General features: G+C 44.7%; 1 protein-coding gene across 3 annotated transcripts; it reads right to left on the bottom strand.

The window, feature by feature from the left end:
* Positions 1-1,422: 1,422 nt before the first annotated feature.
* Positions 1,423-16,834, bottom strand: LOC135512672 (coiled-coil domain-containing protein 124-like). Of its 3 annotated transcripts, XM_064934926.1 has the most exons (6): positions 16,753-16,794; positions 10,440-10,543; positions 10,000-10,183; positions 5,229-5,436; positions 5,019-5,124; positions 1,423-3,397 (listed from the first exon to the last, which is right to left on the bottom strand). In XM_064934926.1, the coding sequence occupies exons 3-6, from the start codon at positions 10,156-10,158 to the stop codon at positions 3,196-3,198; spliced, it is 675 nt and encodes a 224-aa protein (XP_064790998.1). In that variant the 5' UTR covers positions 10,159-10,183; positions 10,440-10,543; positions 16,753-16,794; the 3' UTR covers positions 1,423-3,195. The 3 variants fall into 3 exon arrangements, with proteins under 3 accessions (XP_064790998.1, XP_064790996.1, XP_064790997.1); XM_064934924.1 differs by lacking the exon at positions 10,440-10,543 and having other exon boundaries at positions 16,753-16,834; XM_064934925.1 differs by lacking the exon at positions 16,753-16,794 and having other exon boundaries at positions 10,440-16,031.
* Positions 16,835-25,949: the final 9,115 nt, after the last annotated feature.

The following is a 25,949-nucleotide window of genomic DNA, read 5'->3' as shown; positions in this document are numbered from 1 at the left end:
GACCTTGGGTCTTCTTCTCCAATACGCTTGAGAAAGAGTTGACGGAAATATGCGTGGAATCATAAAGACAAACTGAGCAGGGGCCAAAGTTTCTTTAATCTGCACGTGAGCGAGATCACCTGAGCATAATACATCACATCAAATCTGTCACACACTAGACAACTGACTTGTTGTCAATGTATGTTATATATCCTCCTGACACACAGGTTTGTCATTCATTCTTGAATCATAAACAGGGGAAGATTTTAGGTTTGTAATAGCAATCCAAGCTTTCTGCTCCAAACCAACTTTCCACATTTAAGGGGTGCTTGGGACACTTCTACATTTTTGTGGTAAAAGGTTCCCATACCCAGCACTCGCTGCCTGGCATTGTTCTAGAGAACAATAGCCTATATACAGCTATTATATACAGCTATTAAGTGTATCGTATATACAGTTGTCGTAAATTATAGCACTTGTCTCTCACCAACCAAGAGCGACTCAGAAGGTTCAAAAACATGTGGAGTTGTGACATTTGAATGAACAATCATATAAACTGAACAAAAATATAAATGCAACATGTAAAGTGTTGATCCCATGTTTCATGAGCTGAAATAAAAAATGTAATGTTCCATATACACAAAAAGCGTATTTCTCTAAAAGGTGTGGCATATGACATTGTGCTGGGGACAACAAAAGGCCACTCTAAAATGTGCACTTTTGTCACACAACACAATGCCACAGATGTCTCAAATTTTGGGGGAGAGTGCAATTGGCATGCTGACTGCAGGAATGTCCACCAGAGCTGTTGCAAGAGAATTTAATGTTCATTTCTATACCATAAGCTGCCTCCAATGTCGTTTTTAGAGAATTTGGCAGTACGTCTAACCGGCCTCACAACCGCAGACCACATGTATGGTATCGTGTGGGCGAGCGGTTTGATGTCAACGTCGTGAACCGAGGTGGGGTTATGGTATGGGCCGGCATAAGCTACGGACAACGAACACAGTTGCATTTTATCGATGGCAATTTGAATGCACAGAGATAAAGTGACAAGATCATCAGGGCCAGACTTTGTGCCATTCATCTGCCGCCATCGCCTCATGTTTCAGCATGATAATGCACAGCTCCATGTCGCAACGATCTGTACACAATTACTGGAAGCTGAAAATGTCTGCATGGCCTGCATACTCCCTTTCCTGTTATGCTCTTTCAAACTGGTGGCAGGCAAAGTTACAAAGGCCACTGCGTGCTTGGTCAGCAGGCTACTGTTTGAATGTTGCTGTGCTTTAAAAAAACATTGTAAAGGCAGCACAGGACACTGTCATAAGCCAAATAAATATTTGCTGTGCTTCAAAGGTCAGTGTATATCGTGTTCAAGTGAATTGTAATATGAATGTGGCATAAATTAAAAAACAAAAAGGCAGTTAATTTAACAGCAAATATGGTAATGAGATTTATTGGTCATCCTCTCAGTTACAACTTTCATTTGAACTAAAAAGAAACACTACCTATGCAGATTTACTTGGATAAGAGGGTTTCCACAGTTACTTATTACACCTGTCTGGTATTGGCATCTATAACAGTATTGTAGCAGAGTAAAAGGCATGGCTACAACAATACTGTATTCTTGTATAAATGCCAACAGCCGATTCCACCTTATAAATATAAAATTGATAAGATATCTTATAGATCAGCAATTAACTAAATGGATGAGGATGTGAGTGTAGTCTGCTGAGTGTCATCCAGTGGCATAGCATGAGAGTCAAATTCAGGGGCCACTGGGAACAAAAGATGAGTCACATGGATGAATTCCAATTCCCTTCCTTTTTACTGTAAGTGTGCACTTGTTGACTCCATTGTGTTTAAAAGCACTGGATTTGTGCAAGTATTCCTTACACTCGTCTATTCATTTTAAATCTATGAAAGGGAGTGAACATGTGTGCACTTCAAATCAGAGTTTAGTCGCGTACACATGACTTGTTTCTAGCTCCAGCAGTGCAGTAAATGCTTGTCTGCACTTTGGGAGAAAGACAGAGAACCAGAACACAGAGAAACACTTTCAGTATCCTCTTCAGATGGAAACCTGGCTGAAAACGAGCACTAATGGAAGGCACATGCACACGGCTGAAAGTCTATTTAAGTGGCGAAATGAATGTAGATCAAAATGCAGTGAATTTTAAAAACCCTCTTGTGCTAAAGGATTGTGCTGTTGAAACAGTGGTGGGCGTTAGGAGACACTTCTTAGCTGCAGCTCCTAAAACACGACTGACAAGAGATGTGATGAGCTGTATGGGGGGGGGGTGTATTTAGATTTACATGAATTTGAGATTTTAAATATTTTTTTGTAGTCTTTTCAAATTTCACTTACAAAAAAGCAATAACAATCTCCATACAATTCAATGTAACCTGAAAGCAGATGCAGGATTCAGACCTAATATTGCATGATACCAGGATTAGCAACAACAGTATTGATGTATTGAGTGGGTGCACCTAATAAGGCCTTGTTAGGATGGGGAACAAGTGCCACAATACACTTTATCATAGGGAAAGGGGTGGTCATTTCCAATGGTGCCCAAATGGCAGTTCATAACAATGATTTAGATGCACTATTGTAAAGTGGCTGTTCCACTGGATGTCAGAAGGTGAATTCACCAATTTGTAAGTCGCTCTGGATAAGAGCGTCTGCTAAATGACTTAAATGTAAATGTAAATGTAAGTCAACAACTGGCTCTGGTCATGATATTTTCTTACGTGGGTTATTATCATCATCATCGGGGGTTTAATAGAGGCGATTACAATAGGCAAGAGTGCAGATCTCATACCTGTAGTCTCATTCTCAGAAAGAATTAGATATGTTAGTGTATTGTGAACTGAAATAAATTACTTTAATCCCTTTTCAACATAAGTGCCAAAAACTGACAGTGGGAATAAAATCCATAAACTGCCGAGATGCTTCACAAGTGGACATGCACAGTAAAATAAAATCATCAGGAACATTGGTTGAGAGTTTGCTTTTCCTTGTCAAATCGGAACGAAACAAGCGGAAGTCCCAAGGTGATTCCTTGCATCGGAGGTCCTTCCTAGGGAATGAATGAAGCTTTTCCAGCAACACATTCATAAATGGGGGAATAATTATAGGTTGGGGGCATCTTCCATTGTAAGGTCCAATGTGCATAGGTAAACAGTTTTCTTTTAGCTGCTGCTGGAGTTGGTTCACTTTGTGTTGTAGTTGGCAAAGCGCTGGTTCAAGGGGTTCTCTGGCGACTTCATCCACTCCTTTTTCAGCTGTTGCTTGAGCTGCGACAGCCGCATGTTGGGGTTCTCTTTTTTAAGAAGGGGCATGTTCAGATCCTCGAACGCGGCGAACGCTGCCTTCACCCTGCGCTCTGGGTGGCGGTCGAGCTCTTCAGCCGTGCTGGGAAAGAAACACACAAGAGGACGGGTTGAAATTAGGCTCTCTCACGTTAGCTACTCTATGGACCCTCATACTTATACCTGCTTCATCTTCTTTTATATAGCCTAGAGTATGAGAAGTAACTGATGTTATACAGTGCCTTCAGAAAGTATTCACACCCGTTGACTTTTTCCACATTTTGTTGTGTTACAAAGTAGGATTAAAATGGATTCCATTTACATTTTTTGTTAACAATCTACAAATACTCTGTCAAAGTGGAAGAAAGTCTAAGAGCTTTGCACAGCTGGATTTCAAAACATTTGCCCATTATTTTATTTTTTTAATTGTTCAAGCTCTGTCAAGTTGGTTGTTGATCATTGCTAGACAGACATTTAAGTCTTTCCAGACTTCCAAGACAATTTAAGTCAAAACTGTAACTAGGCCACTCAAGAACATTCAATGTCATCTTGGTAAGCAACTGCAGTGTATATTTGGCCTTGGGTGTTAAGTAATTGTCCTGCTGAAAAGGTGAATTTGTCTCCAAATGTCTGTTAGAAAGCAGACTGAACCAGGTTTTCCTATAGGATTTGCATGTGCTTAGCTCTATTCCATTTCTTTTTATCCTGAAAAGCTCCCTTGCCGATAACAAGTATACCCATGATGCAGCCACCACAAAGATATGGATTTTCCCCAAACAGAACACTTTGTATTCAGGACAAAAAGTGAATTTCTTTAGTGCCTTATTGCAAACAGGATGCATGTTTCGGAATATTTGGTAATCTGTACAGGTTTACGTCTTTTCACGCTTTCATGTGGGTTAGTATTGTGGAGTAACTACAATGTTAATTCATCGTCAATTACCTCCCATCACAGCCATTAAACTAATGGTTTTAAAATCACCATTGGCCTCATGGTGAAATCCCTGAGCGGTATCCTTCCTCTCCGGCAACCAAGTTAGGAATGGTGCCTGTATCTTTGTAGTGACTGGGTGTATTGATACACCATCCAAAGTGTAATTAATAACATCACCTTTCTCAAAGAGATATTAAATGTCAACTACCAATAGGTGCCCTTCTTTGCGAAACATTGGAAAACCTCCATGTTCTTTGTGGTTGAATCTGTGCTTGAAATTCATTGCTCGACTGAGGGACCTTACAGATAATTGCGTGTGTGGGGTATAGAGATCGGGTTGTCATTTAAAAATAATTATAAACACTATTATTGCATACAGTGAGTCCATGCAAATTGTGACTTATTAAACACATTTTTACTCCTGAACTTACTTAGACTTGCCATAACAAAAGGGTTGAATACGTATTGACTCAAGACATTTCAGATTTTCATTTCTAATTCATTTGTAAACATTTCTAAAAACACAATTCCACTTCGACATGATGGGGTATTGTGTGTAGATCAGTGACATAAAATCTAAATCCAATACATTTTAAATTTAGACGAACAACAATATGTGAAAAAAAGCCAAGGATTGTTAATACTTTCTGAAGGCACACCAAACCCACTTGGTTGATAACGGTATGGTAACCAATGGAAATGCTCCCCTGGTTCTCGCCTGTAATCTTAACATTGTTACCCCCTACAAAAGTAACATGGAGAGGTTATGCCTGTATACAGTACTCTGTACCTGAGCATGGCAATGGCATCCTCTATGGTTCTAGCCTCCACAACACCTTCCTCAGGAATGATGCGATTCACGTTCTCCTCCAGGGGCGTCTCCAGGTGGCTCTTCTCTGTGGACAGGAACATAGGAGAGGGAGACCATAAGAATACAACAGAACCCGGAGAGGAAAGAGAGCCTGGTTAATGATTGAAGGTATATTGGTGAGGTCATTGCCTTTCTCTTTGGGTTGCTCCTGCTGTTGTAGCTGCTGCTCGACATGCAGCATCTCCTCAATCTGGGCCCGAGTCACTTTGCCTGCCACCACAGCAGCAGCAGCAGCCTCCTTGGCCTTGCCCTTAATCTTTGCAGCCTCCTCATCTAAGAGCCGCTGGTTCTCCTTCTTTCGCTCCAGGGCCTCAAGGCGCTTTTTCTCCTTGTCATCCTGCAGGTTCAGAGAGGGGACATTTAAAGTCAAGCCTAAATGATCAGGCCCACTTCAACATTCAGTAGATTCTAGAGTTTTTTTTTCACCTTTATTTAACCAGGTAGGCTAGTTGAGAACAAGTTCTCATTTGCAACTGCGACCTGGCCAAGATAAAGCTTAGCAGTGTGAACAGACAACACAGAGTTAGACATGGAGTAAACAATTAACAAGTCAATAACACAGTACAAAAAAGGGGAGTCTATATACATTGTGTGCAAAAGGCATGAGGAGGTAGGTGAATAATTACAATTTTGCAGATTAGCACTGGAGAGATAAATGATCAGATGGTCATGTACAGGTAGAGATACTGGTGTGCAAAAGAGCAGAAAAGTAAATAATTAAAAAACAGTGTGGGGATGAGGTAGGTGAAAATGGGTGGGCTATTTACCAATAGACTATGTACAGCTGCAGCGATTGGTTAGCTGCTCAGATAGCACATGTTTGAAGTTGGTGAGGGAGATAAGTCTCCAACTTCAGGGATTTTTGCAATTCGTTCCAGTCACAGGCAGCAGAGTAATGGAACGAAAGGCAGCCAAATGAGGTGTTGGCTTTAGGGATGATCAGTGAGATACACCTGCTGGAGCGCGTGCTACGGATGGGTGTTGCCATCGTGACCAGTGAACTGAGATAAGGCGGAGCTTTACCTAGCATGGACTTGTAGATGACCTGGAGCCAGTGGGTCTGGCGACAAATATGTAGCGAGGGCCAGCCGACTAGAGCATACAGGTCGCAGTGGTGGGTGGTATAAGGTGCTTCAGTGACAAAACAGATGGCACTGTGATAAACTGCATCCAGTTTGCTGAGTAGAGTGTTGGAGGCAATTTTGTAGATGACATCGCCGAAGTCGAGGATCGGTAGGATAGTCAGTTTTACTAGGGTAAGTTTGGCGGCGTGAGTGAAGGAGGCTTTGTTGCGGAATAGAAAGCCGACTCTAGATTTGATTTTCGATTGGAGATGTTTGATATGAGTCTGGAAGGGGAGTTTACAGTCTAGCCAGACACCTAGGTACTTATAGGTGTCCACATATTCAAGGTCGGAACCATCCAGGGTGGTGATGCTCATCGGGCATGCGGGTGCAGGCAGCGATCGGTTGAAAAGCATGCATTTGGTTTTACTAGCGTTTAAGAGCAGTTGGAGGCCACGGAAGGACTGTTGTATGGCATTGAAGCTCGTTTGGAGGTTAGATAGCACAGTGTCCAAGGACGGGCCGGAAGTATATAGAATGGCGTCGTCTGCGTAGAGGTGGATCAGGGAATCGCCCGCAGCAAGAGCAACATCATTGATATATACAGAGAAAAGAGTCGGCCCGAGAATTGAACCCTGTGGCACCCCCATAGAGACTGCCAGAGGACCGGACAGCATGCCCTCCGATTTGACACACTGAACTCTGTCTGCAAAGTAATTGGTGAACCAGGCAAGGCAGTCATCCGAAAAACCGAGTCTACTGAGTCTGCCGATAAGAATATGGTGATTGACAGAGTCGAAAGCCTTGGCAAGGTCGATGAAGACGGCTGCACAGTACTGTCTTTTATCGATGGCGGTTATGATATCGTTTAGTACCTTGAGTGTGGCTGAGGTGCACCCGTGACCGGCTCGGAAACCAGATTGCACAGCGGAGAAGGTACGGTGGGATTCGAGATGGTCAGTGACCTGTTTGTTGACTTGGCTTTCGAAGACGTTAGATAGGCAGGGCAGGATGGATATAGGTCTGTAACAGTTTGGGTCCAGGGTGTCTCCCCCTTTGAAGAGGGAGATGACTGCGGCAGCTTTCCAATCCTTGGGGATCTCAGACGATATGAAAGAGAGGTTGAACAGGCTGGTAATAGGGGTTGCGACAATGGCGGCCGATAGTTTCAGAAATAGAGGGTCCAGATTGTCAAGTCCAGCTGATTTGTACGGGTCCAGGTTTTGCAGCTCTTTCAGAACATCTGCTATCTGGATTTGGGTAAAGGAGAACCTGGAAGGGCTTGGGCGAGAAGCTGCAGTGGGGGCGGAGCTGTTGGCTGAGGTTGGAGTAGCCAGGCGGAAGGCATGGCCAGCCATTGAGAAATGCTTGTTGAAGTTTTCGATAATCATGGATTTATCGGTGGTGACCGTGTTACCTAGCCTCAGTGCAGTGAGCAGCTGGGAGGAGGTGCTCTTGTTCTCCATGGACTTCACAGTGTCCCAGAACTTTTTGGAGTTGGAGCTACAGGATGCAAACTTCTGCCTGAAGAAGCTGGCCTTAGCTTTCCTGACTGACTGCGTGTATTGGTTCCTGACTTCCCTGAACAGTTGCATATCGCGGGAACTATTCGATGCTATTGCAGTCCGCCACAGGATGTTTTTGTGCTGGTCGAGGGCAGTCAGGTCTGGAGTGAACCAAGGGCTGTATCTGTTCTTGGTTCTGCATTTTTGAACGGAGCATGCTTATCTAAAATGGTGAGGAAGTTACTTTTAAAGAATGACCAGGCATCCTCAACTGACGGGATGAGGTCAATGTCCTTCCAGGATACCCGGGCCAGGTCGATTAGGAAGGCCTGCTCACAGAAGTGTTTTAGGGAGCGTTTGACAGTGATGAGGGGTGGTCGTTTGACTGCGGCTCCGTAGCGGATACAGGCAATGAGGCAGTGATCGCTGAGATCCTGGTTGAAGACAGCGGAGGTGTATCTGGAGGGCCAGTTAGTCAGGATGACGTCTATGAGGGTGCCCTTGTTTACAGAGTTAGGGTTGTACCTGGTGGGTTCCTTGATGATTTGTGTGAGATTGAGGGCATCTAGCTTAGATTGTAGGACTGCCGGGGTGTTAAGCATATCCCAGTTTAGGTCACCTAAAAGAACAAACTCTGAAGCTAGATGGGGGCGATCAATTCACAAATGGTGTCCAGGGCACAGCTGGGAGCTGAGGGGGGTCGGTAGCAGGCGGCAACAGTGAGAGACTTATTTCTGGAGAGAGTAATTTTCAAAATTAGTAGTTCGAACTGTTTGGGTATGGACCTGGAAAGTATGACATTACTTTGCAGGCTATCTCTGCAGTAGACTGCAACTCCTCCCCCTTTGGCAGTTCTATCTTGACGGAAGATGTTATAGTTGGGTATGGAAATCTCAGAATTTTTGGTGGCCTTCCTGAGCCAGGACTCAGACACGGCAAGGACATCAGGGTTAGCAGAGTGTGCTAAAGCAGTGAGTAAAACAAACTTAGGGAGGAGGCTTCTGATGTTGACATGCATGAAACCAAGGCTTTTTCGATCACAGAAGTCAACAAATGAGGGTGCCTGGGGACATGCAGGGCCTAGGCAACGGGGCCGACAGATAAAACATAAACAAGCAGAATGAGGTACCGTGATTAATGGACAGTACAGCGTGCATCAGCTATGTAGCCAAGTGATCAGGGGGCAGGGAAGCTGGATTAGTGAGTGTTATCCAGGTTAAAAAAAACTAACAATGACTAAATAGCTTGTAGCTAGTTAGCTTCTGGAGGTTCTTGAGTGTGTTCTAAAAATTAAAAATAATAGCGATTCCGTATCACATTGGGTGAGGCAGGTTACCGGAAGGTATAAACAAATTAAAAATCGAAAAGAGATAAGAGAGTAAATATGGGTCCAGTGAGTGTTTGGGACGAGGCGATTCAGACGGTTAGCAGGCCTGTGCTAACAAGCTAACAGTTAGTAGGCCGGGGCTAAACAAGGTAGCAGTTAGCGGACCGGGGCTAAACAAGCTGGCAGTTAGCAGGCCGAAATAGCAAGCAAGGAGATAGCAAGGGCTAGAGAGTTAGCCTTTGGGGGATGTCGCGATGGGGTGAGTCTGTTTATTCCTCTTCATGCGGTGACATTGATAGACCAGTCGTGGGTCCGGGTAATTGTAGCCCAGGAGTATGCTACGGTGGTAGGTATTGTAGCCCAGGAGTATGCTACGGTGGTAGCACAGGTGCTCTGGCGGGGCTAGCTTCAGGCTAAGTGGGTGGAAGCGCTAGCCAGCAGTAATCGTCCGGGGTTGCGGTTTAGCTAAATAACTAGTTGTGAAGATCCAGCTGAAAGATGTTCCGTTTGCGGCGGGAATCCGGGGATAAAAAATAAATAGGTCCGTTATGCTCTGGTTAGAGTCGCTTTGTTCGAACTGGCGAGAGCTTTCCGAGCTAAAGGTTAGCTGATGACCGGTTAGCTGAAGACCGCTAGCATAGCTGGTAGTTAGCTGGCTAGCTTCAGTTGAGGGGTTCCGGTTCCGAAGTAAATATAAATAACTAAATACTTTAGGAAGAAAAATAGCTACATTGGGTGAGGCGGGTTGAAGGAGAGTATTTGGAAGCTGAGGTTTAGCAAAAAAATTTAAAAGATATGCGAAGAAAAAATATGTAAAAACGAAAAAAGACTAAATATACACGGGACAAGGGACACGACACGTCTTACTGCTACGCCATCTTGGATGTGGTGTGGTGTCTGTACATACATAGCCAGATACTGTATCGTGATATAGCGCAATATAATACTACTGCAGACTATTTGACCCCGTGTGAGAATAGGAAACGGAGTGTGAAAGGCCTCACCTTCCTCTGTTCTTTCTTCAGGACATGTTTGTCGTTCTCCTGCCATAGTGCATCCTCCAGCTCCTTCTTCTTGCGGGCGTCTTCCACTGCTTTGGCCTCTGCCTTGCGGGCCTTGGCAGTGACTGCCTTGGAGTTCTCACCCTGGAACTTCTTCGGCATCCCTAAGACTAGGCCTATTCTTCAGCTGACAGAATCAATGTATTATTTTGACATTATGTTTTCGACGAACAACCTAACTATACATAGAGCCATTCTATCATACACCAAACTAGGTGGCAAGTTGACTCACCATCGAATTGACACAGACAAAAATGCTCTGAAATCGTAATAGATAGCCAGAGTGAATTTACGAATGCACCCCCAGTAGCTAGCTAGCAAGCTAGCCAACTTTGGGAAAAGGAAAGGGGGATACCTAGTCAGTTGTCCAACAATGTATTCACCTGAAATGTGTCTTCTGCATTTAACCTCAATCAGAGAGGTGCTGGTGGGATGCCTTAAATGGACATCAACGTCTTCGGTGCACGAGGAACAGTGGGTTAACTGCCTTACTCAGGGGCAGAACAACATATTTTTTACCTTGTCAGCTCGGGGATTCGATCCAGCAACCTTTCCCAAAAATGGAAAAATGACGCCGAAGAACATGGCTGACGTTTCACATTCTCCCAACAAATTGTGCTATTTTGTTATTTCTTTTTTTAGTTGTGTGTAACTTATTTTTAAAGTATTGTCTACATAATGCTGCTGCTACTGTCTCTTATGACCGAAAATAACTTCTGGACATCAGAAAAGCGAGTACTCACCGCGGACTGGAAGAAACTTTTTCCTTTAACCTTTTGTGACTAGGGGGCAGTATTTTCATTTTTGGAAAAAAAACGTTCCCGTAGTAAACGGGATATTTTGTCAGGACAAGATGCTAGAATATGCATATAATTGACAGCTTAGGATAGAAAACACTAAAGTTTCCAAAACTGTAAAAATATTGTCTGAGTATAACAGAACTGATGTTGCAGGCGAAAGCCTGAGAAAAATCCAATCCAGAAGTGCCTCATGTTTTGAATGCGCTGCGTTCCAATGTGTCCCTATTGAGCAGTGAATGGGCTATCAACCAGATTACTCTTTCTCTACAGCATTGTGACGTAGTTTTACGCATTTATGTTGAAGAATACCCGTAGGCTGCTACATTGCGCAAGTGGTCACCTGATGCTCGCGTAAAATACAGAGGTAGCCATTACTCCAATCGGTCCTACTGAAAAACTAATTGTCCCGATGGATATATTATCGAATAGATATTTGAAAAACACCTTGAGGATTGATTATAAACAACGTTTGCCATGTTTCTGTCGATATTATGGAGCTAATTTGGACTATTTTTCACCGTTTTCGTGACTGCAATTTCCGGGCGATTTCTCAGGCAAACGTGAAGAACAAACGGAGCTATTTCGCCTACAAAAATAATTTTGCAAGAATTTGCTATCTAACTGGGAGTCTCGTGAGTGAAAACATCCGAAGCTCATCAAAGGTAAACGATTTAATTTGATTGCTTTTCTGATTTCCGTGACCAAGTTACCTGCTGCTAGCTGGACAAAATGATATGCTAGACTATCGATAAACTTACACAAATGCTTGTCTAGCTTTGGCTGTAAAGCATATTTTGAAAATCTGAGATGACAGGGTGATTAACAAAGGGCTAAGCTGTGTCTCAATATATTTCACTTGGGATTTTCATGAATAAGAATATTTTCTAATAATATTTATGTCAGTTGCGTTATGCTAATTAGTGTCAGATGATGACAAATTCGTTTTGTGGTGGTACATAGACGGGATGGGGTGTCACTAGAGGTTAACGGGTACGATGAGAAGGATATCCTGCTTTCATTGGAACAGGCCCAGATCCACACTTTTTGCATGAAGCCGCCGGAAAAGGGGACCCAGATCGGGATCCTTCTCAGAATCCTGAGGCGAGCGCGTAAACTCCCAATGCCTTCCATGCTTCTTGTTAACGTGCAATCATTGGAAAATGAAATTGATGACCAACTATTAAGATTATCCTACCAACGGGACATTAAAAACTGTAACATCTTATGTTTCACCGAGACGTGGCTGAACGAAGATACGGACAACATAGAGCTAGCGGGATTTTCCGTGCACCGGCAAAACAGAGACGCTACCGCTGGTAAGACGCGGGGTGGGGGTGTGTGTCTTTTTGTCAATAACATCTGGTCCTTGATGTCTAATATTAAAGAAGTCTCGAGGTATTGCTCGCCTGAGGTAGAGTACCTTATGATAAGCTGCAGACCACATTATCTACCAAGAGAGTTCTCATCTGTATTATTCGTAGCAGTCTATTTACCACCACAAAACGAAGCTGGCACTAAGACCGCTCTCAACCAACTCTATAAGGACATAAGCAAAGAAGAAAATGCTCACCAAGAAGCGGCGCTCCTAGTGGCCGGGGACTTAAATGCAGGCAAACTTAAATCAGTTTTACCAAATTTTGTGTAACCGGGGGGATCCTAGACCACCTTTACTCCACACACAGAGATGCATAGAAAGCTCTTCCCCGACCTCCATTTGGCAAATCTGACCATAATTCTATCCTCATGATTCCTGCTTACAAGCATAAACTAAAGCAGGAAGTACCAGTAACCCGCTCAATACGGAAGTGGTCAGATGACGTGGGTGCTACACTACAGGACTGTTTTGCTAGCACAGACTGGAAAGTGTTGCGGGATTCATCCAATGGCATTGCGGAACACACCACCTCAGTCATCGGCTTCATCAATAAGTGAATCGATGACGTCATCCCCACAGTGACTGTACATACATATTCTAACCAGAAGCCATGGATTACATGCAGCATCCGCATCGAGCTAAATGCTAGAGCAGACGCTTTCAAGGAGTGGGAGACTAATCCGGACGCTTATAAGAAATCCCACTATGCCCTCAGACATACCATCAATCAAGAAAAGCGTCAATACAGGATTAAAATTGAATCCTACTACACCGGCTCTGACACTCGTCAGATGTGGCAGGATTGAAAACTATTACAGACGACAAAGGGAAACCCAGACGTGAGCTGCCCAGTGATGCGAGCCGACCAGATGAGCTAAATGCCTTTTATGCTCGCTTCGAGGCAAGCAACACTGAAGCATGCACAAGAGCAACAGCTGTTCTGGAGGACTGTGTGATAACGCTCTCGGTAGCTGATTTGAACAAAACCTTTAAACAGGTCAACATTCACAAAGCCGCTGGGCCAGATGGAATACCAGGACGTGTACTCAAAGCATGCACGGGCCAACTGTCAATTGTCTTCACTGACATTTTCAACCTCTCCCTGACCTAGTCTGTAATACCTACATGTTTCAAGCAGACCACCATAGTCCCTGTGCCCAAGGAAGCGAAGGTAACCTGCCTAAATGATTACAGACCCGTGGCACTCACATTGGTAGCCATGAAGTGCTTTGAAAGTCTGGTCATGGCTCACATCAACAGCATCCTCCCGGACACCCTAGACCCACTCCAATTCGCATACTGCCCCAAAAGATCCACAGATGACGAATTATCATGGTCCAAACTGGAGGTCGACCGATTATGATTTTTCAACGCCGATACCGATTATTGGAGGACCAACTAAGCCAATACCGATTAATCTGACAATTTTTTAAAATGTATTTGTAAATGGCAATAACAACAATACTGAATGAACATTTAGTTATAATAAAATCAATTTAGCCTTAAGTAAATAATAAAACATGTTCAATTTGGTTTAAATAATGCAAAAACAAAGTTTTGGAAAAGAAAGTAAAAGTGCAATATGTGCTATGTAAGAAAGCTGACGTTTCAATTCCTTGCTCAGAACATGAGAACATATGAAAACTGGTGGTTCCTTTTAACATGAGTCTTCAATATTCCCAGGTAAGAAGTTTTAGGTTGTAGTTATTATAGGAATTATAGGACTATTTCCCTCTGTACCATTTTTATTTCATTAAGCTTTGACTATTGGATGTTCTTATAGGCACTTTAGTATTGCCAGTGTAACAGTATAGCTTCCGTCCCTCTCCTCGCTCCACCCTGGGCTCGAACCAGCAACACAACGACAACAGCCACCATCGAAGCAGCATTACCCATGTAGAGCAAGGGGAACAACTACTAGAAGGCTCAGAGCGAGTGACATTTGAAACGCTATTAGCGCGCGCTAACTAGCTAGCCATTTCACTTCGATTACACCAGCCTCATCTCAGGAGTTGATAGGCTTGAAGTCATAAACAGCGCAATGCTTGACGCACAACGAAGAGCTGCTGGCAAAACGCACGAAAGTGCTGTTTGAGTTAATGTTTACGCACTTGCTTCTGCATACCACCGCTCAATCAGATACTTAGATACTTGTATGCTCAGTCAGATTATATGCAATGCAGGACACGCTAGATAAGATCATCAACCATGTGTAGTTAACTAGTGATTATGATTGATAATTTTTTATAAGATAAGTTTAATGCTAGCTAGCAACTTACCTTGGCTTACTGCATTCGCCTAACCGGCAGTCTCCTTGTGGAGTGCAACGAGAGAGGCAGGTCGTTTTTGCGTTGGACTAGTTAAATATAAGGTTGCAAGATTGGATCCCCCGAGCTGACAAGGTGAAAATCTGTCGTTCTGCCCCTGAACGAGGCAGTTAGCCCACCGTTCCTAGGCCGTCATTGAAAATAAGAATGTATTCTTAACTGACTTGCCTTGTTAAATAAAGGTATAAATAAAAAAAATTGGCAAATCGGCTCTCAAAAATACAGATTGTTATGAAAACTTGAAATCGGCCCATAATTAAAATCGACCATTCCGATTAATCGGTCGACCTCTAGTCCAAACATACCAAGACAGTCATAAAGAGGGCACGACAAAACCTTTTCCCCCCTCAGGTGACTGAAAAGATTTGGCATGGGTCCCCAGATCCTCAAAGATTTCTACATCAAGAACATCCTGACCGGTTATGTCACCACCTGGTATTGCAACTGCTCGGCGAATAGTTTTATGGGCTTTCCTCTGAACCACCCAGGACCTATATATCTTTTTATTTTACCTGACAAGTTGGTTAAGAACAAATTCTTATAACCAATGACTGCCCCTGATGACAGATTTGTACCTTGGCAGCTCGGGGATTCAATCTTGCAACCTTTCGGTTACTAGTCCAACACTCTAACCACTAGGCTACGCTGTCTCACCATAAAATTGTCAAAGGAAAACCCAACCCAACTAGCCTGTACCCTCACACACGGACTCGGTACCAGTGCCCCCTGTATATAGTATCGTTATTCTTATTATGTTACTTTTTATTATTCTTGTTTTTATTTTAGACGACTTAGTAAATATTTTCTTCTTCTTGGTTGGTTAAGGGCTTGTAAGTAAGCATTTCAAGGTAAATTATACACTTGTTGTATTCGGCGCATGTGGCAAATAAAGTTTGATTTGATTTTGGCCCAACGCTCGAACCACTTTGGCCTGTTAGCTTGGGTGCTTGACTGCCGTTGTGAGGTCAGAACACTTTGATCAACCCTACTCCTCCGCCAGAGCGTTCAGAGTGCGAAACGCTCAGAGTTTACAAGCGCTCTCTGGCACTCCATAGTGAATTTACGAACAATAGGGCTAGTATGGCTATCTTCTCCGATTTCAGAACACTCATTTGGGTGTGCCAGAGCGCAGAATAAGTGATGCATTTACGGACGCTCAACACCAGTTGATTATGGCTGGTATCAGTAAACGGCAAAAAGGCATAATAGAAATGTTGCCATCTGCGCAGTTAGTCGCCAACGCTCTGGATAACACGAAACCAGCCCTGCTAGGGCGAGTAAAATGGTCAGAGTGAAGTGTTCTCTCATTTGTCTGGAAGTAGCTAGCAAGCTAGAAGTAGGGTTGATCCGATCGTTCGGACCTCAACGGCAGTCAAGCACCCAAGCTAACTGGCTACCATTGGCGAGGTTTGCTTGCTACTTTCAGACACAAATGAGAGAACACCTCACTGACTATTTTACTCGTCCTAGTAGAGCGGATTAGGCTGTTTTCATGTTATTCAGAGCGTTGGTGATTAACTCTGCAATTGGCAACCATTTAATTACACCTTTTTGCCGACGTTTACTGACACCGGCCATATTCAACGAGTATTGAGCGTTCGTAAATTCATCAGTTATTCTGCGCTCTCGCACACAGACGAGAGTGCTCTGAAATCGAAGAAGATAGCCAGAGTGAATTTACGAATGCGCCTATAGTTAGGCACCTGCAACGTCATGGTCTTTGTGGCTCAGTTGGTAGAGCATGGAACTTGCAATGCCAGGGTTGTGGGTTCGAGTCCCACGGGGGACCAGTACGAAACGGTACCAAAATATATCCACTCATTGCTGAAAGTCGGTCTCGATTAGAGCATCTGCTAAAATGTAAACATGTCATCGGCTACCAATGGCTAGTTGATATAGCGAGAAGCTCTTCATGTCAACTATAGCATGAATATAGCACGTTAACAAGCTAAGCCAAACGTTAGATACCTGAGTCACACGAGCTCTGTATTTACCCAACATATAAATAAGGCTGGCCAACTTGCATAACGCGCTGTTTAGCTAACGTTAGCTATATAAGTTAGCTAGCTACTAAGCTAAAGTTAGCTAGCAAAGATGAACAAATTAAAGATTTCACAGAGTCTGAATTCGTGGCAATTGACTATTAACCAATGTAAAAAAATATATATGTTTGTGAAAAGAAAAAGGGTCGTACCTGAGCGACAACAGGTTATTGTTGTTTCGAAAAGGCATCTGCCAGCCCCCCTTTCGTGACGATGACGTACTACTTCTTCCATGGGGGTTAACGGCGGTTGGGATCCAATGTTAATGGGGCATTACCGCCACCAGCTGGACGGGGTGTTGAATAAGAAACTACAAAGATATTTTTATTTTTTATTTCACCTTTATTTAACCAATTGCGACCTGGCCAAGATAAAGCAGAGCAGTTTGACACATACAACAACACAGAGTTACACATGGAGTAAAACAAACATACAGTCAATAATACAGTAGAAACAAGTCTATATACGATGTGAGCAAATGAGGTGAGATAAGGGAGGTAAAGGAAAAAAAGGCCATGGTGGCAAAGTAAATACAATATAGCAAGCAAAACACTGGAATGGTAGGTTTGCAGTGGAAGAATGTGCAAAGTAGAAATAAAAATGATGGGGTGCAAAGGAGCTCAATAAATCAATAAAATAAAATAAATACAGTAGGGAAAGAGGTAGTTGTTTGGGCTAAATTATAGATTGGCTATGTACAGATGCAGTAATCTGTGAGCTGCTCTGACAGCTGGTGCTTAAAGCTAGTGAGGGAGATAAGTGTTTCCAGTTTCAGAGATTTTTGTAGTTTGTTCCAGTCATTGGCAGCAGAGAACTGGAAGGAGAGGCGGCCAAAGAAATAATTGGTTTTGGGGGAGACCAGAGAGATATACCTGCTGGAGCGCGTGCTACAGGTGGGTGATGCTATGGTGATCAGCGAGCTGAGATAAGGGGGGACTTTACCTAGCAGGGTCTTGTAGATGACATGGAGATAGCGGGTTTGGCGACGAGTATGAAGCGAGGGCCAGCCAACGAGAGCGTACAGGTCACAATGGTGGGTAGTATATGGGGCTTTGGTGACAAAACGGATGGCACTGTGATAGACTGCATCCAATTTGTTGAGTAGGGTATTGGAGGCTATTTTGTAAATGACATCGCCGAAGTCGAGGATTGGTAGGGTGGTCAGTTTTACAAGGGTATGTTTGGCAGCATGAGTGAAGGATGCTTTGTTGTGAAATAGGAAGCCAATTCTAGATTTAACTTTGGATTGGAGATGTTTGATGTGGGTCTGGAAGGAGAGTTTACAGTCTAACCAGACACCTAGGTATTTGTAGTTGTCCACGTATTCTAAGTCAGAGCCGTCCAGAGTAGTGATGTTGGACAGGCGGGCAGGTGCAGGTAATGATCGGTTGAAGAGCATGCATTTAGTTTTACTTGTATTTAAGAGCAATTGGAGGCCACGGAAGGAGAGTTGTATGGCATTGAAGCTTGCCTGGAGGGTTGTTAACACAGTGTCAGGGCCAGAAGTATAAAGAATGGTGTCATCTGCGTAGAGGTGGATCAGAGAGTCACCAGCAGCAAGAGCGACATCATTGATGTATACAGAGAAGAGTCGGTCCAAGAATTGAACCCTGTGGCACCGCCATAGAGACTGCCAGAGGTCCGGACAGCAGACCCTCCGATTTGACACACTCTATCAGAGAAGTAGTTGGTGAACCAGGCGAGGCAATCATTTGAGAAACCAAGGCTGTCGAATCTGCCAATGAGGATGTGGTGATTGACAGATTCGAAAGCCGTGGCCAGATCAATGAATACGGCTGCACAGTAATGTTTCTTATCGATGGTGGTTAAGATATCGTTTAGGACCTTGAGCGTGGCTGAGGTGAACCCATGACCAGCTCTGAAATTAGATTGCATAGCAGAGAGGGTATGGTGAGATTCGAAATGGTCGGTAATCTGTTTGTTAACTTGGCTTTCGAAGACCTTAGAAAGGCAGGGTAGGATAGATATACAGTGCCTTGCGAAAGTATTCGGCCCCCTTGAACTTTGCGACCTTTTGCCACATTTCAGGCTTCAAACATAAAGATATAAAACTGTATTTTTTTGTGAAGAATCAACAACAAGTGGGACACAATCATGAAGTGGAATGACATTTATTGGATATTTCAAACTTTTTTAACAAATCAAAAACTGAAAAATTGGGAGTGCAAAATTATTCAGCCCCCTTAAGTTAATACTTTGTAGCGCCACCTTTTGCTGCGATTACAGCTGTAAGTCGCTTGGGGTATGTCTCTATCAGTTTTGCACATCGAGAGACTGACATTTTTTCCCATTCCACCTTGCAAAACAGCTTGAGCTCAGTGAGGTTGGATGGAGAGCATTTGTGAACAGCAGTTTTCAGTTCTTTCCACAGATTCTCGATTGGATTCAGGTCTGGACTTTGACTTGGCCATTCTAAACCTGAGTATGTTTATTTTTGAACCATTCCATTGTAGATTTTGCTTTATGTTTTGGATCATTGTCTTGTTGGAAGACAAATCTCCGTCCCAGTCTCAGGTCTTTTGCAGACTCCATCAGGTTTTCTTCCAGAATGGTCCTGTATTTGGCTCCATCCATCTTCCCATCAATTTTAACCATCTTCCCTGTCCCTGCTGAAGAAAAGCAGGCCCAAACCATGATGCTGCCACCACCATGTTTGACAGTGGGGATGGTGTGTTCAGGGTGATAAGCTGTGTTGCTTTTACGCCAAACATAACGTTTTGCATTGTTGCCAAAAAATTCAATTTTGGTTTCATCTGACCAGAGCACCTTCTTCCACATGTTTGGTGTGTCTCCCAGGTGGCTTGTGGCACACTTTAAATGACACTTTTTATGGATATCTTTAAGAAATGTCTTTCTTCTTGCCACTCTTCCATAAAGGCCAGATTTGTGCAATATACGACTGATTGTTGTCCTATGGACAGAGTCTCCCACCTCAGCAGTAGATCTCTGCAGTTCATCCAGAGTGATCATGGGCCTCTTGGCTGCATCTCTGATCAGTCTTCTCCTTGTATGAGCTGAAAGTTTAGAGGGATGGCCAGGTCTTGGTAGATTTGCAGTGGTCTGATACTCCTTCCATTTCAATATTATCGCTTGCACAGTGCTCCTTGGGATGTTTAAAGCTTGGGAAATCTTTTTGTATCCAAATCCGGCTTTAAACTTCTTCACAATAGTATCTCGGACCTGCCTGGTGTGTTCCTTGTTCTTCATGATGCTCTCTGCGCTTTTAACGTACCTCTGAGACTATCACAATGCAGGTGCATTTATACGGAGACTTTATCATCATTAGTCATTTAGGTCAACATTGGATCATTCAGAGATCCTCACTGAACTTCTGGAGAGAGTTTGCTGCACTGAAAGTAAAGGGGCTGAATAATTTTGCACGCCCAATTTTTCAGTTTTTGATTTGTTAAAAAAGTTTGAAATATCCAATAAATGTCGTTCCACTTCATGATTGTGTCCCACTTGTTGTTGATTCTTCACAAAAATACAGTACAGTTTTATATATTTATGTTTGAAGCCTGAAATGTGGCAAAAGGTCGCAAAGTTCAAGGGGGCCGAATACTTTCGCAAGGCACTGTAGGTCTGTAAGCAGTTTGGGTCAAGAGTGTCCCCCCCTTTGAAGAGGGGGGTGACCGCAGCTGCTTTCCAATCTTTGGGAATCTCAGACGACAGGAAAGAGAGGTTGAACAGGCTAGTAATAGGGGTGGCATCAATTTCGGCAGATAATTTTAGAAAGAAAGGGTCCAGATTGTCTAGCCCGGCTGATTTGTAGGGGTCCAGATTTTGCAGCTCTTTCAGAACATCAGCTGACTGGATTTGGGAGAAGGAGAAATGGGGAAGGCTTGGGCGAGTTGCTGTGGGGGGTGCAGTGCTGTTGACTGGGGTAGGGGTAGCCAGGTGGAAAGCATGGCCAGCCGTAGAAAAATGCTTATTGAAATTCTCAATTATAGTGGATTTATCAGTGGTGACAGTGTTTCCTATCTTCAGTGCAGGAGGCAGCTGGGAGGAGGTGTTCTTATTCTCCATGGACTTTACAGTGTCCCAGAACTTTTTTGAGTTTGTGTTGCAGGAAGCAAATTTCTGCTTGAAACAGCTAGCCTTTGGCTTTTCTAACTGCCTGTGTATAATGGTTTCTAGCTTCCCTGAAAAGCTGCATATCACGGGGGCTGTTCGATGCTAATGCAGAACGCCATAGGATGTTTTTGTGTTGGTTAAGGGCAGTCAGGTCTGGGGAGAACCAAGGGCTATATCTGTTCCTGGTTCTACATTTCTTGAATGGGGCATGCTTATTTAAGATGGTTAGGAAGGTATTTTTTTAAATAACCAGGCATCCTCTACTGACGGGATGAGATCAATATCCTTCCAGGATACCCCGGCCAGGCCGATTAGAAAGGCCTGATCGCTGAAGTGTTTCAGGGAGCGTTTGACAGTGATGAGTGGAGGTCGTTTGACCACTGACCCATTACGGATGCAGGCAATGAGGCAGTGATCGCTGAGATCTTGGTTGAAGACAGCAGAGGTGTATTTAGAGGGCAAGTTGGTTAGGATGATATCTATGAGGGTGCCCGTTTTTACAGCTTTGGGGGGTACCTGGTAGGTTCATTGATAATTTGTGTGAGTTGAGGGCATCAAGCTGAGATGGTAGGATGGCTGGGGTGTTAAGCATGTTCCAGTTTAGGTCGCCTAGCAGCACGAGCTCTGAAGATGGATGGGGGGCCATCAGTTCACATATGGTGTCCAGAGCACAGCTGGGGGCAGAGGGTGGTCTATAGCAGGCGGCAACGGTGAGAGACTTGTTTTTAGAGAGGTGAATAAAACAAACAGCAGTGAATAAAACAAACTTAGAGAGGAGGCTTCTAATGTTAACATGCATGAAACCAAGGCTATTATGGTTACATATGTCATCAAAAGAGAGCACCTGGGGAATAGGAGTGGAGCTAGGCACTGCAGGGCCTGGATTCACCTCTACATCACCAGAGGAAAAGAGGAGGAGTGGGATAAGGGTACGGCTAGAACGTCTGGAACAGAGAGTAAAAGGAGGTTTCTGGGGGGCGATAAAATAGCTTCAAGGTATAATGTACAGACAAAGGTATGGTAGGATGTGAATACAGTGGAGGTAAACCTAGGTATTGAGTGATGATGAGAGAGATATTGTCTCTAGAAACATCACTGAAACCAGGAGATGTCATCGCATGTGTGGGTGGTGGAACAAATAGGTTGGATAAGGTATAGTGAGCAGGACTAGAGGCGCTACAGTGAAATAAGCCAAAAAACACTAACCAGAACAGCAATGGACAAGGCATATTGACATTAAGGAGAGGCATGCTTAGTCGAGTGATCAAAAGGGTCCAGTGAGTAGTGAGGTTGGTTGGGGTCACGGCGATTCAGACAGATAGCCGGGCCATCAGTAGCAAGCTAGGATAGGATGGAGGTCTGTTTTTAGCCACCTCGTGCGTTTCTGTCGGTAGGATTAGTGGGGTTCTGTGTGGTTGAGGGGATCAATCCAATTCGCAAAAAAAATAGATATAGTTATAGAGGCCCAAGAAAAAATAAAAAAAAAAATAGTCAGAGAGATCTATTCAGATAGCAGCCGATAACACAGCTAACGATTAGTGGACCGCAGATGGGCATTCAGGTAACATCGCGACGGAGGAGCCAGCTGGATAACTCCCTCAGGCAGATAACGTCGGTAGTCCAGTTGTGAAGGCCCGGTGAGGCTCCGCGTTGGCAGTAAAACGGGTCCGGATAGGTGATTGTAGCCCAGGAGTGGCTGATGGAACTCTTCAGCTGGCTTGCTTCGGAATAATTGATGTTTGGTCCGGAATCGACGAAGGCCGATAGTCACACGGATAGCAGCTAGCTAGCTGCAAGATCCAGGTATAAATGTCCAGAGCTTGCGGTTGAAATCCGGGGACATGGAGAGAAAATAGGTTCAGTATGTTCCGGTCCGAGTCGCGCCGTACAAAACTGGTGATAGATTTTCGAGCTAAAGGATAGCTGATGACCACAAACCGTGGTTATCTGAATATTAATGATTAGCCAGTAAAGATGCTAACTAGCTTCTGGCTAGCTTCTGATTAGCTTCTGGTTAGCTTCTGGCTAGCTTCTATGGAGGGTTACAGATTTGAGGGAAATAATACTTTCTTTTTTATATATAACTTGGTGAGGCGGGTTGCAGGAGAGTGTTTTGAAGATGAGTTTATGGAAAAGAAAAAAATATATATGAAAACGTATGCAAAGAAAGTTGTAAATATATATATACACGAGACACAACAAGACGAGGACAAAAGACGTCTGACTGCCATGCCATCTTGGTGACAATATTGCGGGAAAGGGGAAAAACGTCATCATACAAAATAAAACACCAACTAAGAAAACCCATCCCACTTCTTCATTCACAGTCCACTCCAAAATATATCCCTACACAGGCTCAGGGGCCTGTGATGGTTGTTACATTCGCCGACAGGAATTCTTGCATGGACTCGGCTGTGAAACCACAAAGACCAAAAAACTTTCAGTGACATTCACAATGATTTCAATTTTCTTAGACTTCTTCTCCACGTGTGCTGTACAGTTTATGCCCATTGCAATAAATAATACAAAGTCCACCTTTTAAAAATGTATAATTTCACTATCCCTCAGTTGATAAGAACTCTGGTCATGTTAGCTCTACAACCATTGTTTCTTCCCCGCCACTCGTTCCTTCTAATCGTCTCACTGCCTCCAGATAAGAGACACGCTGGACATGCCTTACCCTTGCCACCTCATTCTCCTTCACCCAAACAGCGCACTCCAGGAATTCAGGCGCATATTCACCTCCACAGTTGCAGAATTTCACTTCATCTGGCATATGATACTCTTCCCTTCTGCACACACTTGACACTTGACCAAATCTTTTACATTTTACATTTACATTTAAGTCATTTAGCAGACGCTCTTATCCAGAGCGACTTACAAATTGGTGAATTCACCTTCTGACATCAGTGGAACAGCCACTTTACAATAGTGCATCTAAATCATTTAAGGGGGGGTGAGAAGGATTGCTTTATCCTATCCTAGGTATTCCTTGAAGTGGTGGGGTTTCAGGTGTCTCCGGAAGGTGGTGATTGACTCCGCTGTCCTGGCGTCGTGAGGGAGTTTGTTCCACCATTGGGGGGCCAGAGCAGCGAACAGTTTTGACTGGGCTGAGCGGGAACTGTACTTCCTCAGTGGTAGGGAGGCGAGCAGGCCAGAGGTGGATGAACGCAGTGCCCTTGTTTGGGTGTAGGGCCTGATCAGAGCCTGGAGGTACTGCGGTGCCGTTCCCCTCACAGCTCCGTAGGCAAGCACCATGGTCTTGTAGCGGATGCGAGCTTCAACTGGAAGCCAGTGGAGAGAGCGGAGGAGCGGGGTGACGTGAGAGAACTTGGGAAGGTTGAACACCAGACGGGCTGCGGCGTTCTGGATGAGTTGTAGGGGTTTAATGGCACAGGCAGGGAGCCCAGCCAACAGCGAGTTGCAGTAATCCAGACGGGAGATGACAAGTGCCTGGATTAGGACCTGCGCCGCTTCCTGTGTGAGGCAGGGTCGTACTCTGCAGATGTTGTAGAGCATGAACCTACAGGAACGGGCCACCGCCTTGATGTTAGTTGAGAACGACAGGGTGTTGTCCAGGATCACGCCAAGGTTCTTAGCGCTCTGGGAGGAGGACACAATGGAGTTGTCAACCGTGATGGTGAGATCATGGAACGGGCAGTCCTTCCCCGGGAGGAAGAGCAGCTCCGTCTTGCCGAGGTTCAGCTTGAGGTGGTGATCCGTCATCCACACTGATATGTCTGCCAGACATGCAGAGATGCGATTCGCCACCTGGTCATCAGAAGGGGGAAAGGAGAAGATTAATTGTGTGTCGTCTGCATAGCAATGATAGGAGAGACCATGTGAGGTTATGACAGAGCCAAGTGACTTGGTGTATAGCGAGAATAGGAGAGGGCCTAGAACAGAGCCCTGGGGGACACCAGTGGTGAGAGCGCGTGGCGAGGAGACAGATTCTCGCCACGCCACCTGGTAGGAGCGACCTGTCAGGTAGGACGCAATCCAAGCGTGGGCCGCACCGGAGATGCCCAACTCGGAGAGGGTGGAGAGGAGGATCTGATGGTTCACAGTGTCGAAGGCAGCCGATAGGTCTAGAAGGATGAGAGCAGAGGAGAGAGAGTTAGCTTTAGCAGTGCGGAGCGCCTCCGTGATACAGAGAAGAGCAGTCTCAGTTGAATGACTAGTCTTGAAACCTGACTGATTTGGATCAAGAAGGTCATTCTGAGAGAGATAGCGGGAGAGCTGGCCAAGGACGGCACGTTCAAGAGTTTTGGAGAGAAAAGAAAGAAGGGATACTGGTCTGTAGTTGTTGACATCGGAGGGATCGAGTGTAGGTTTTTTCAGAAGGGGTGCAACTCTCGCTCTCTTGAAGACGGAAGGGACGTAGCCAGCGGTCAGGGATGAGTTGATGAGCGAGGTGAGGTAAGGGAGAAGGTCTCCGGAAATGGTCTGGAGAAGAGAGGAGGGGATAGGGTCAAGCGGGCAGGTTGTTGGGCGGCCGGCCGTCACAAGAAGCGAGATTTCATCTGGAGAGAGGGGAGAAAGAGGTCAGAGCACAGGGTAGGGCAGTGTGATCAGAACCAGCGGTGTCGTTTGACTTAGCAAACGAGGATTGGATGTCGTCGACCTTCTTTTCAAAATGGTTGACGAAGTCATCTGCAGAGAGGGAGGAGGGGGGGGGGGGGAGGAGGATTCAGGAGGGAGGAGAAGGTGGCAAAGAGCTTCCTAGGGTTAGAGGCAGATGCTTGGAATTTAGAGTGGAAGAAAGTGGCTTTAGCAGCAGAGACAGAGGAGGAAAATGTAGAGAGGAGGGAGTGAAAGGATGCCAGGTCCGCAGGAGGCGAGTTTTCCTCCATTTCCGCTCGGCTGCCCGGAGCACTGTTCTGTGAGCTCGCAATGAGTCGTCGAGCCACGGAGCGGGAGGGGAGGACCGAGCCGGCCTGGAGGATAGGGGACATAGAGAGTCAAAGGATGCAGAAAGGGAAGAGAGGAGGGTTGAGGAGGCAGAATCAGGAGATAGGTTGGAGAAGGTATGAGCAGAGGGAAGAGATGATAGGATGGAAGAGGAGAGAGTAGCGGGGGAGAGAGAGCGAAGGTTGGGACGGCGCGATACCATCCGAGTAGGGGCAGTGTGGGAAGTGTTGGATGTGAGCGAGAGGGAAATGGATACAAGGTAGTGGTCGGAGACTTGGAGGGGAGTTGCAATGAGGTTAGTGGAAGAACAACATCTAGTAAAGATGAGGTCGAGCGTATTGCC

This window comes from Oncorhynchus masou, chromosome 24, assembly GCF_036934945.1.
Source record: "Oncorhynchus masou masou isolate Uvic2021 chromosome 24, UVic_Omas_1.1, whole genome shotgun sequence".
Lineage (NCBI taxonomy): Eukaryota > Metazoa > Chordata > Actinopteri > Salmoniformes > Salmonidae > Oncorhynchus > Oncorhynchus masou.
The sequence above is the reverse complement of the archived record's forward strand: the minus strand, read 5'-3'. Positions and strand labels throughout refer to the sequence as shown.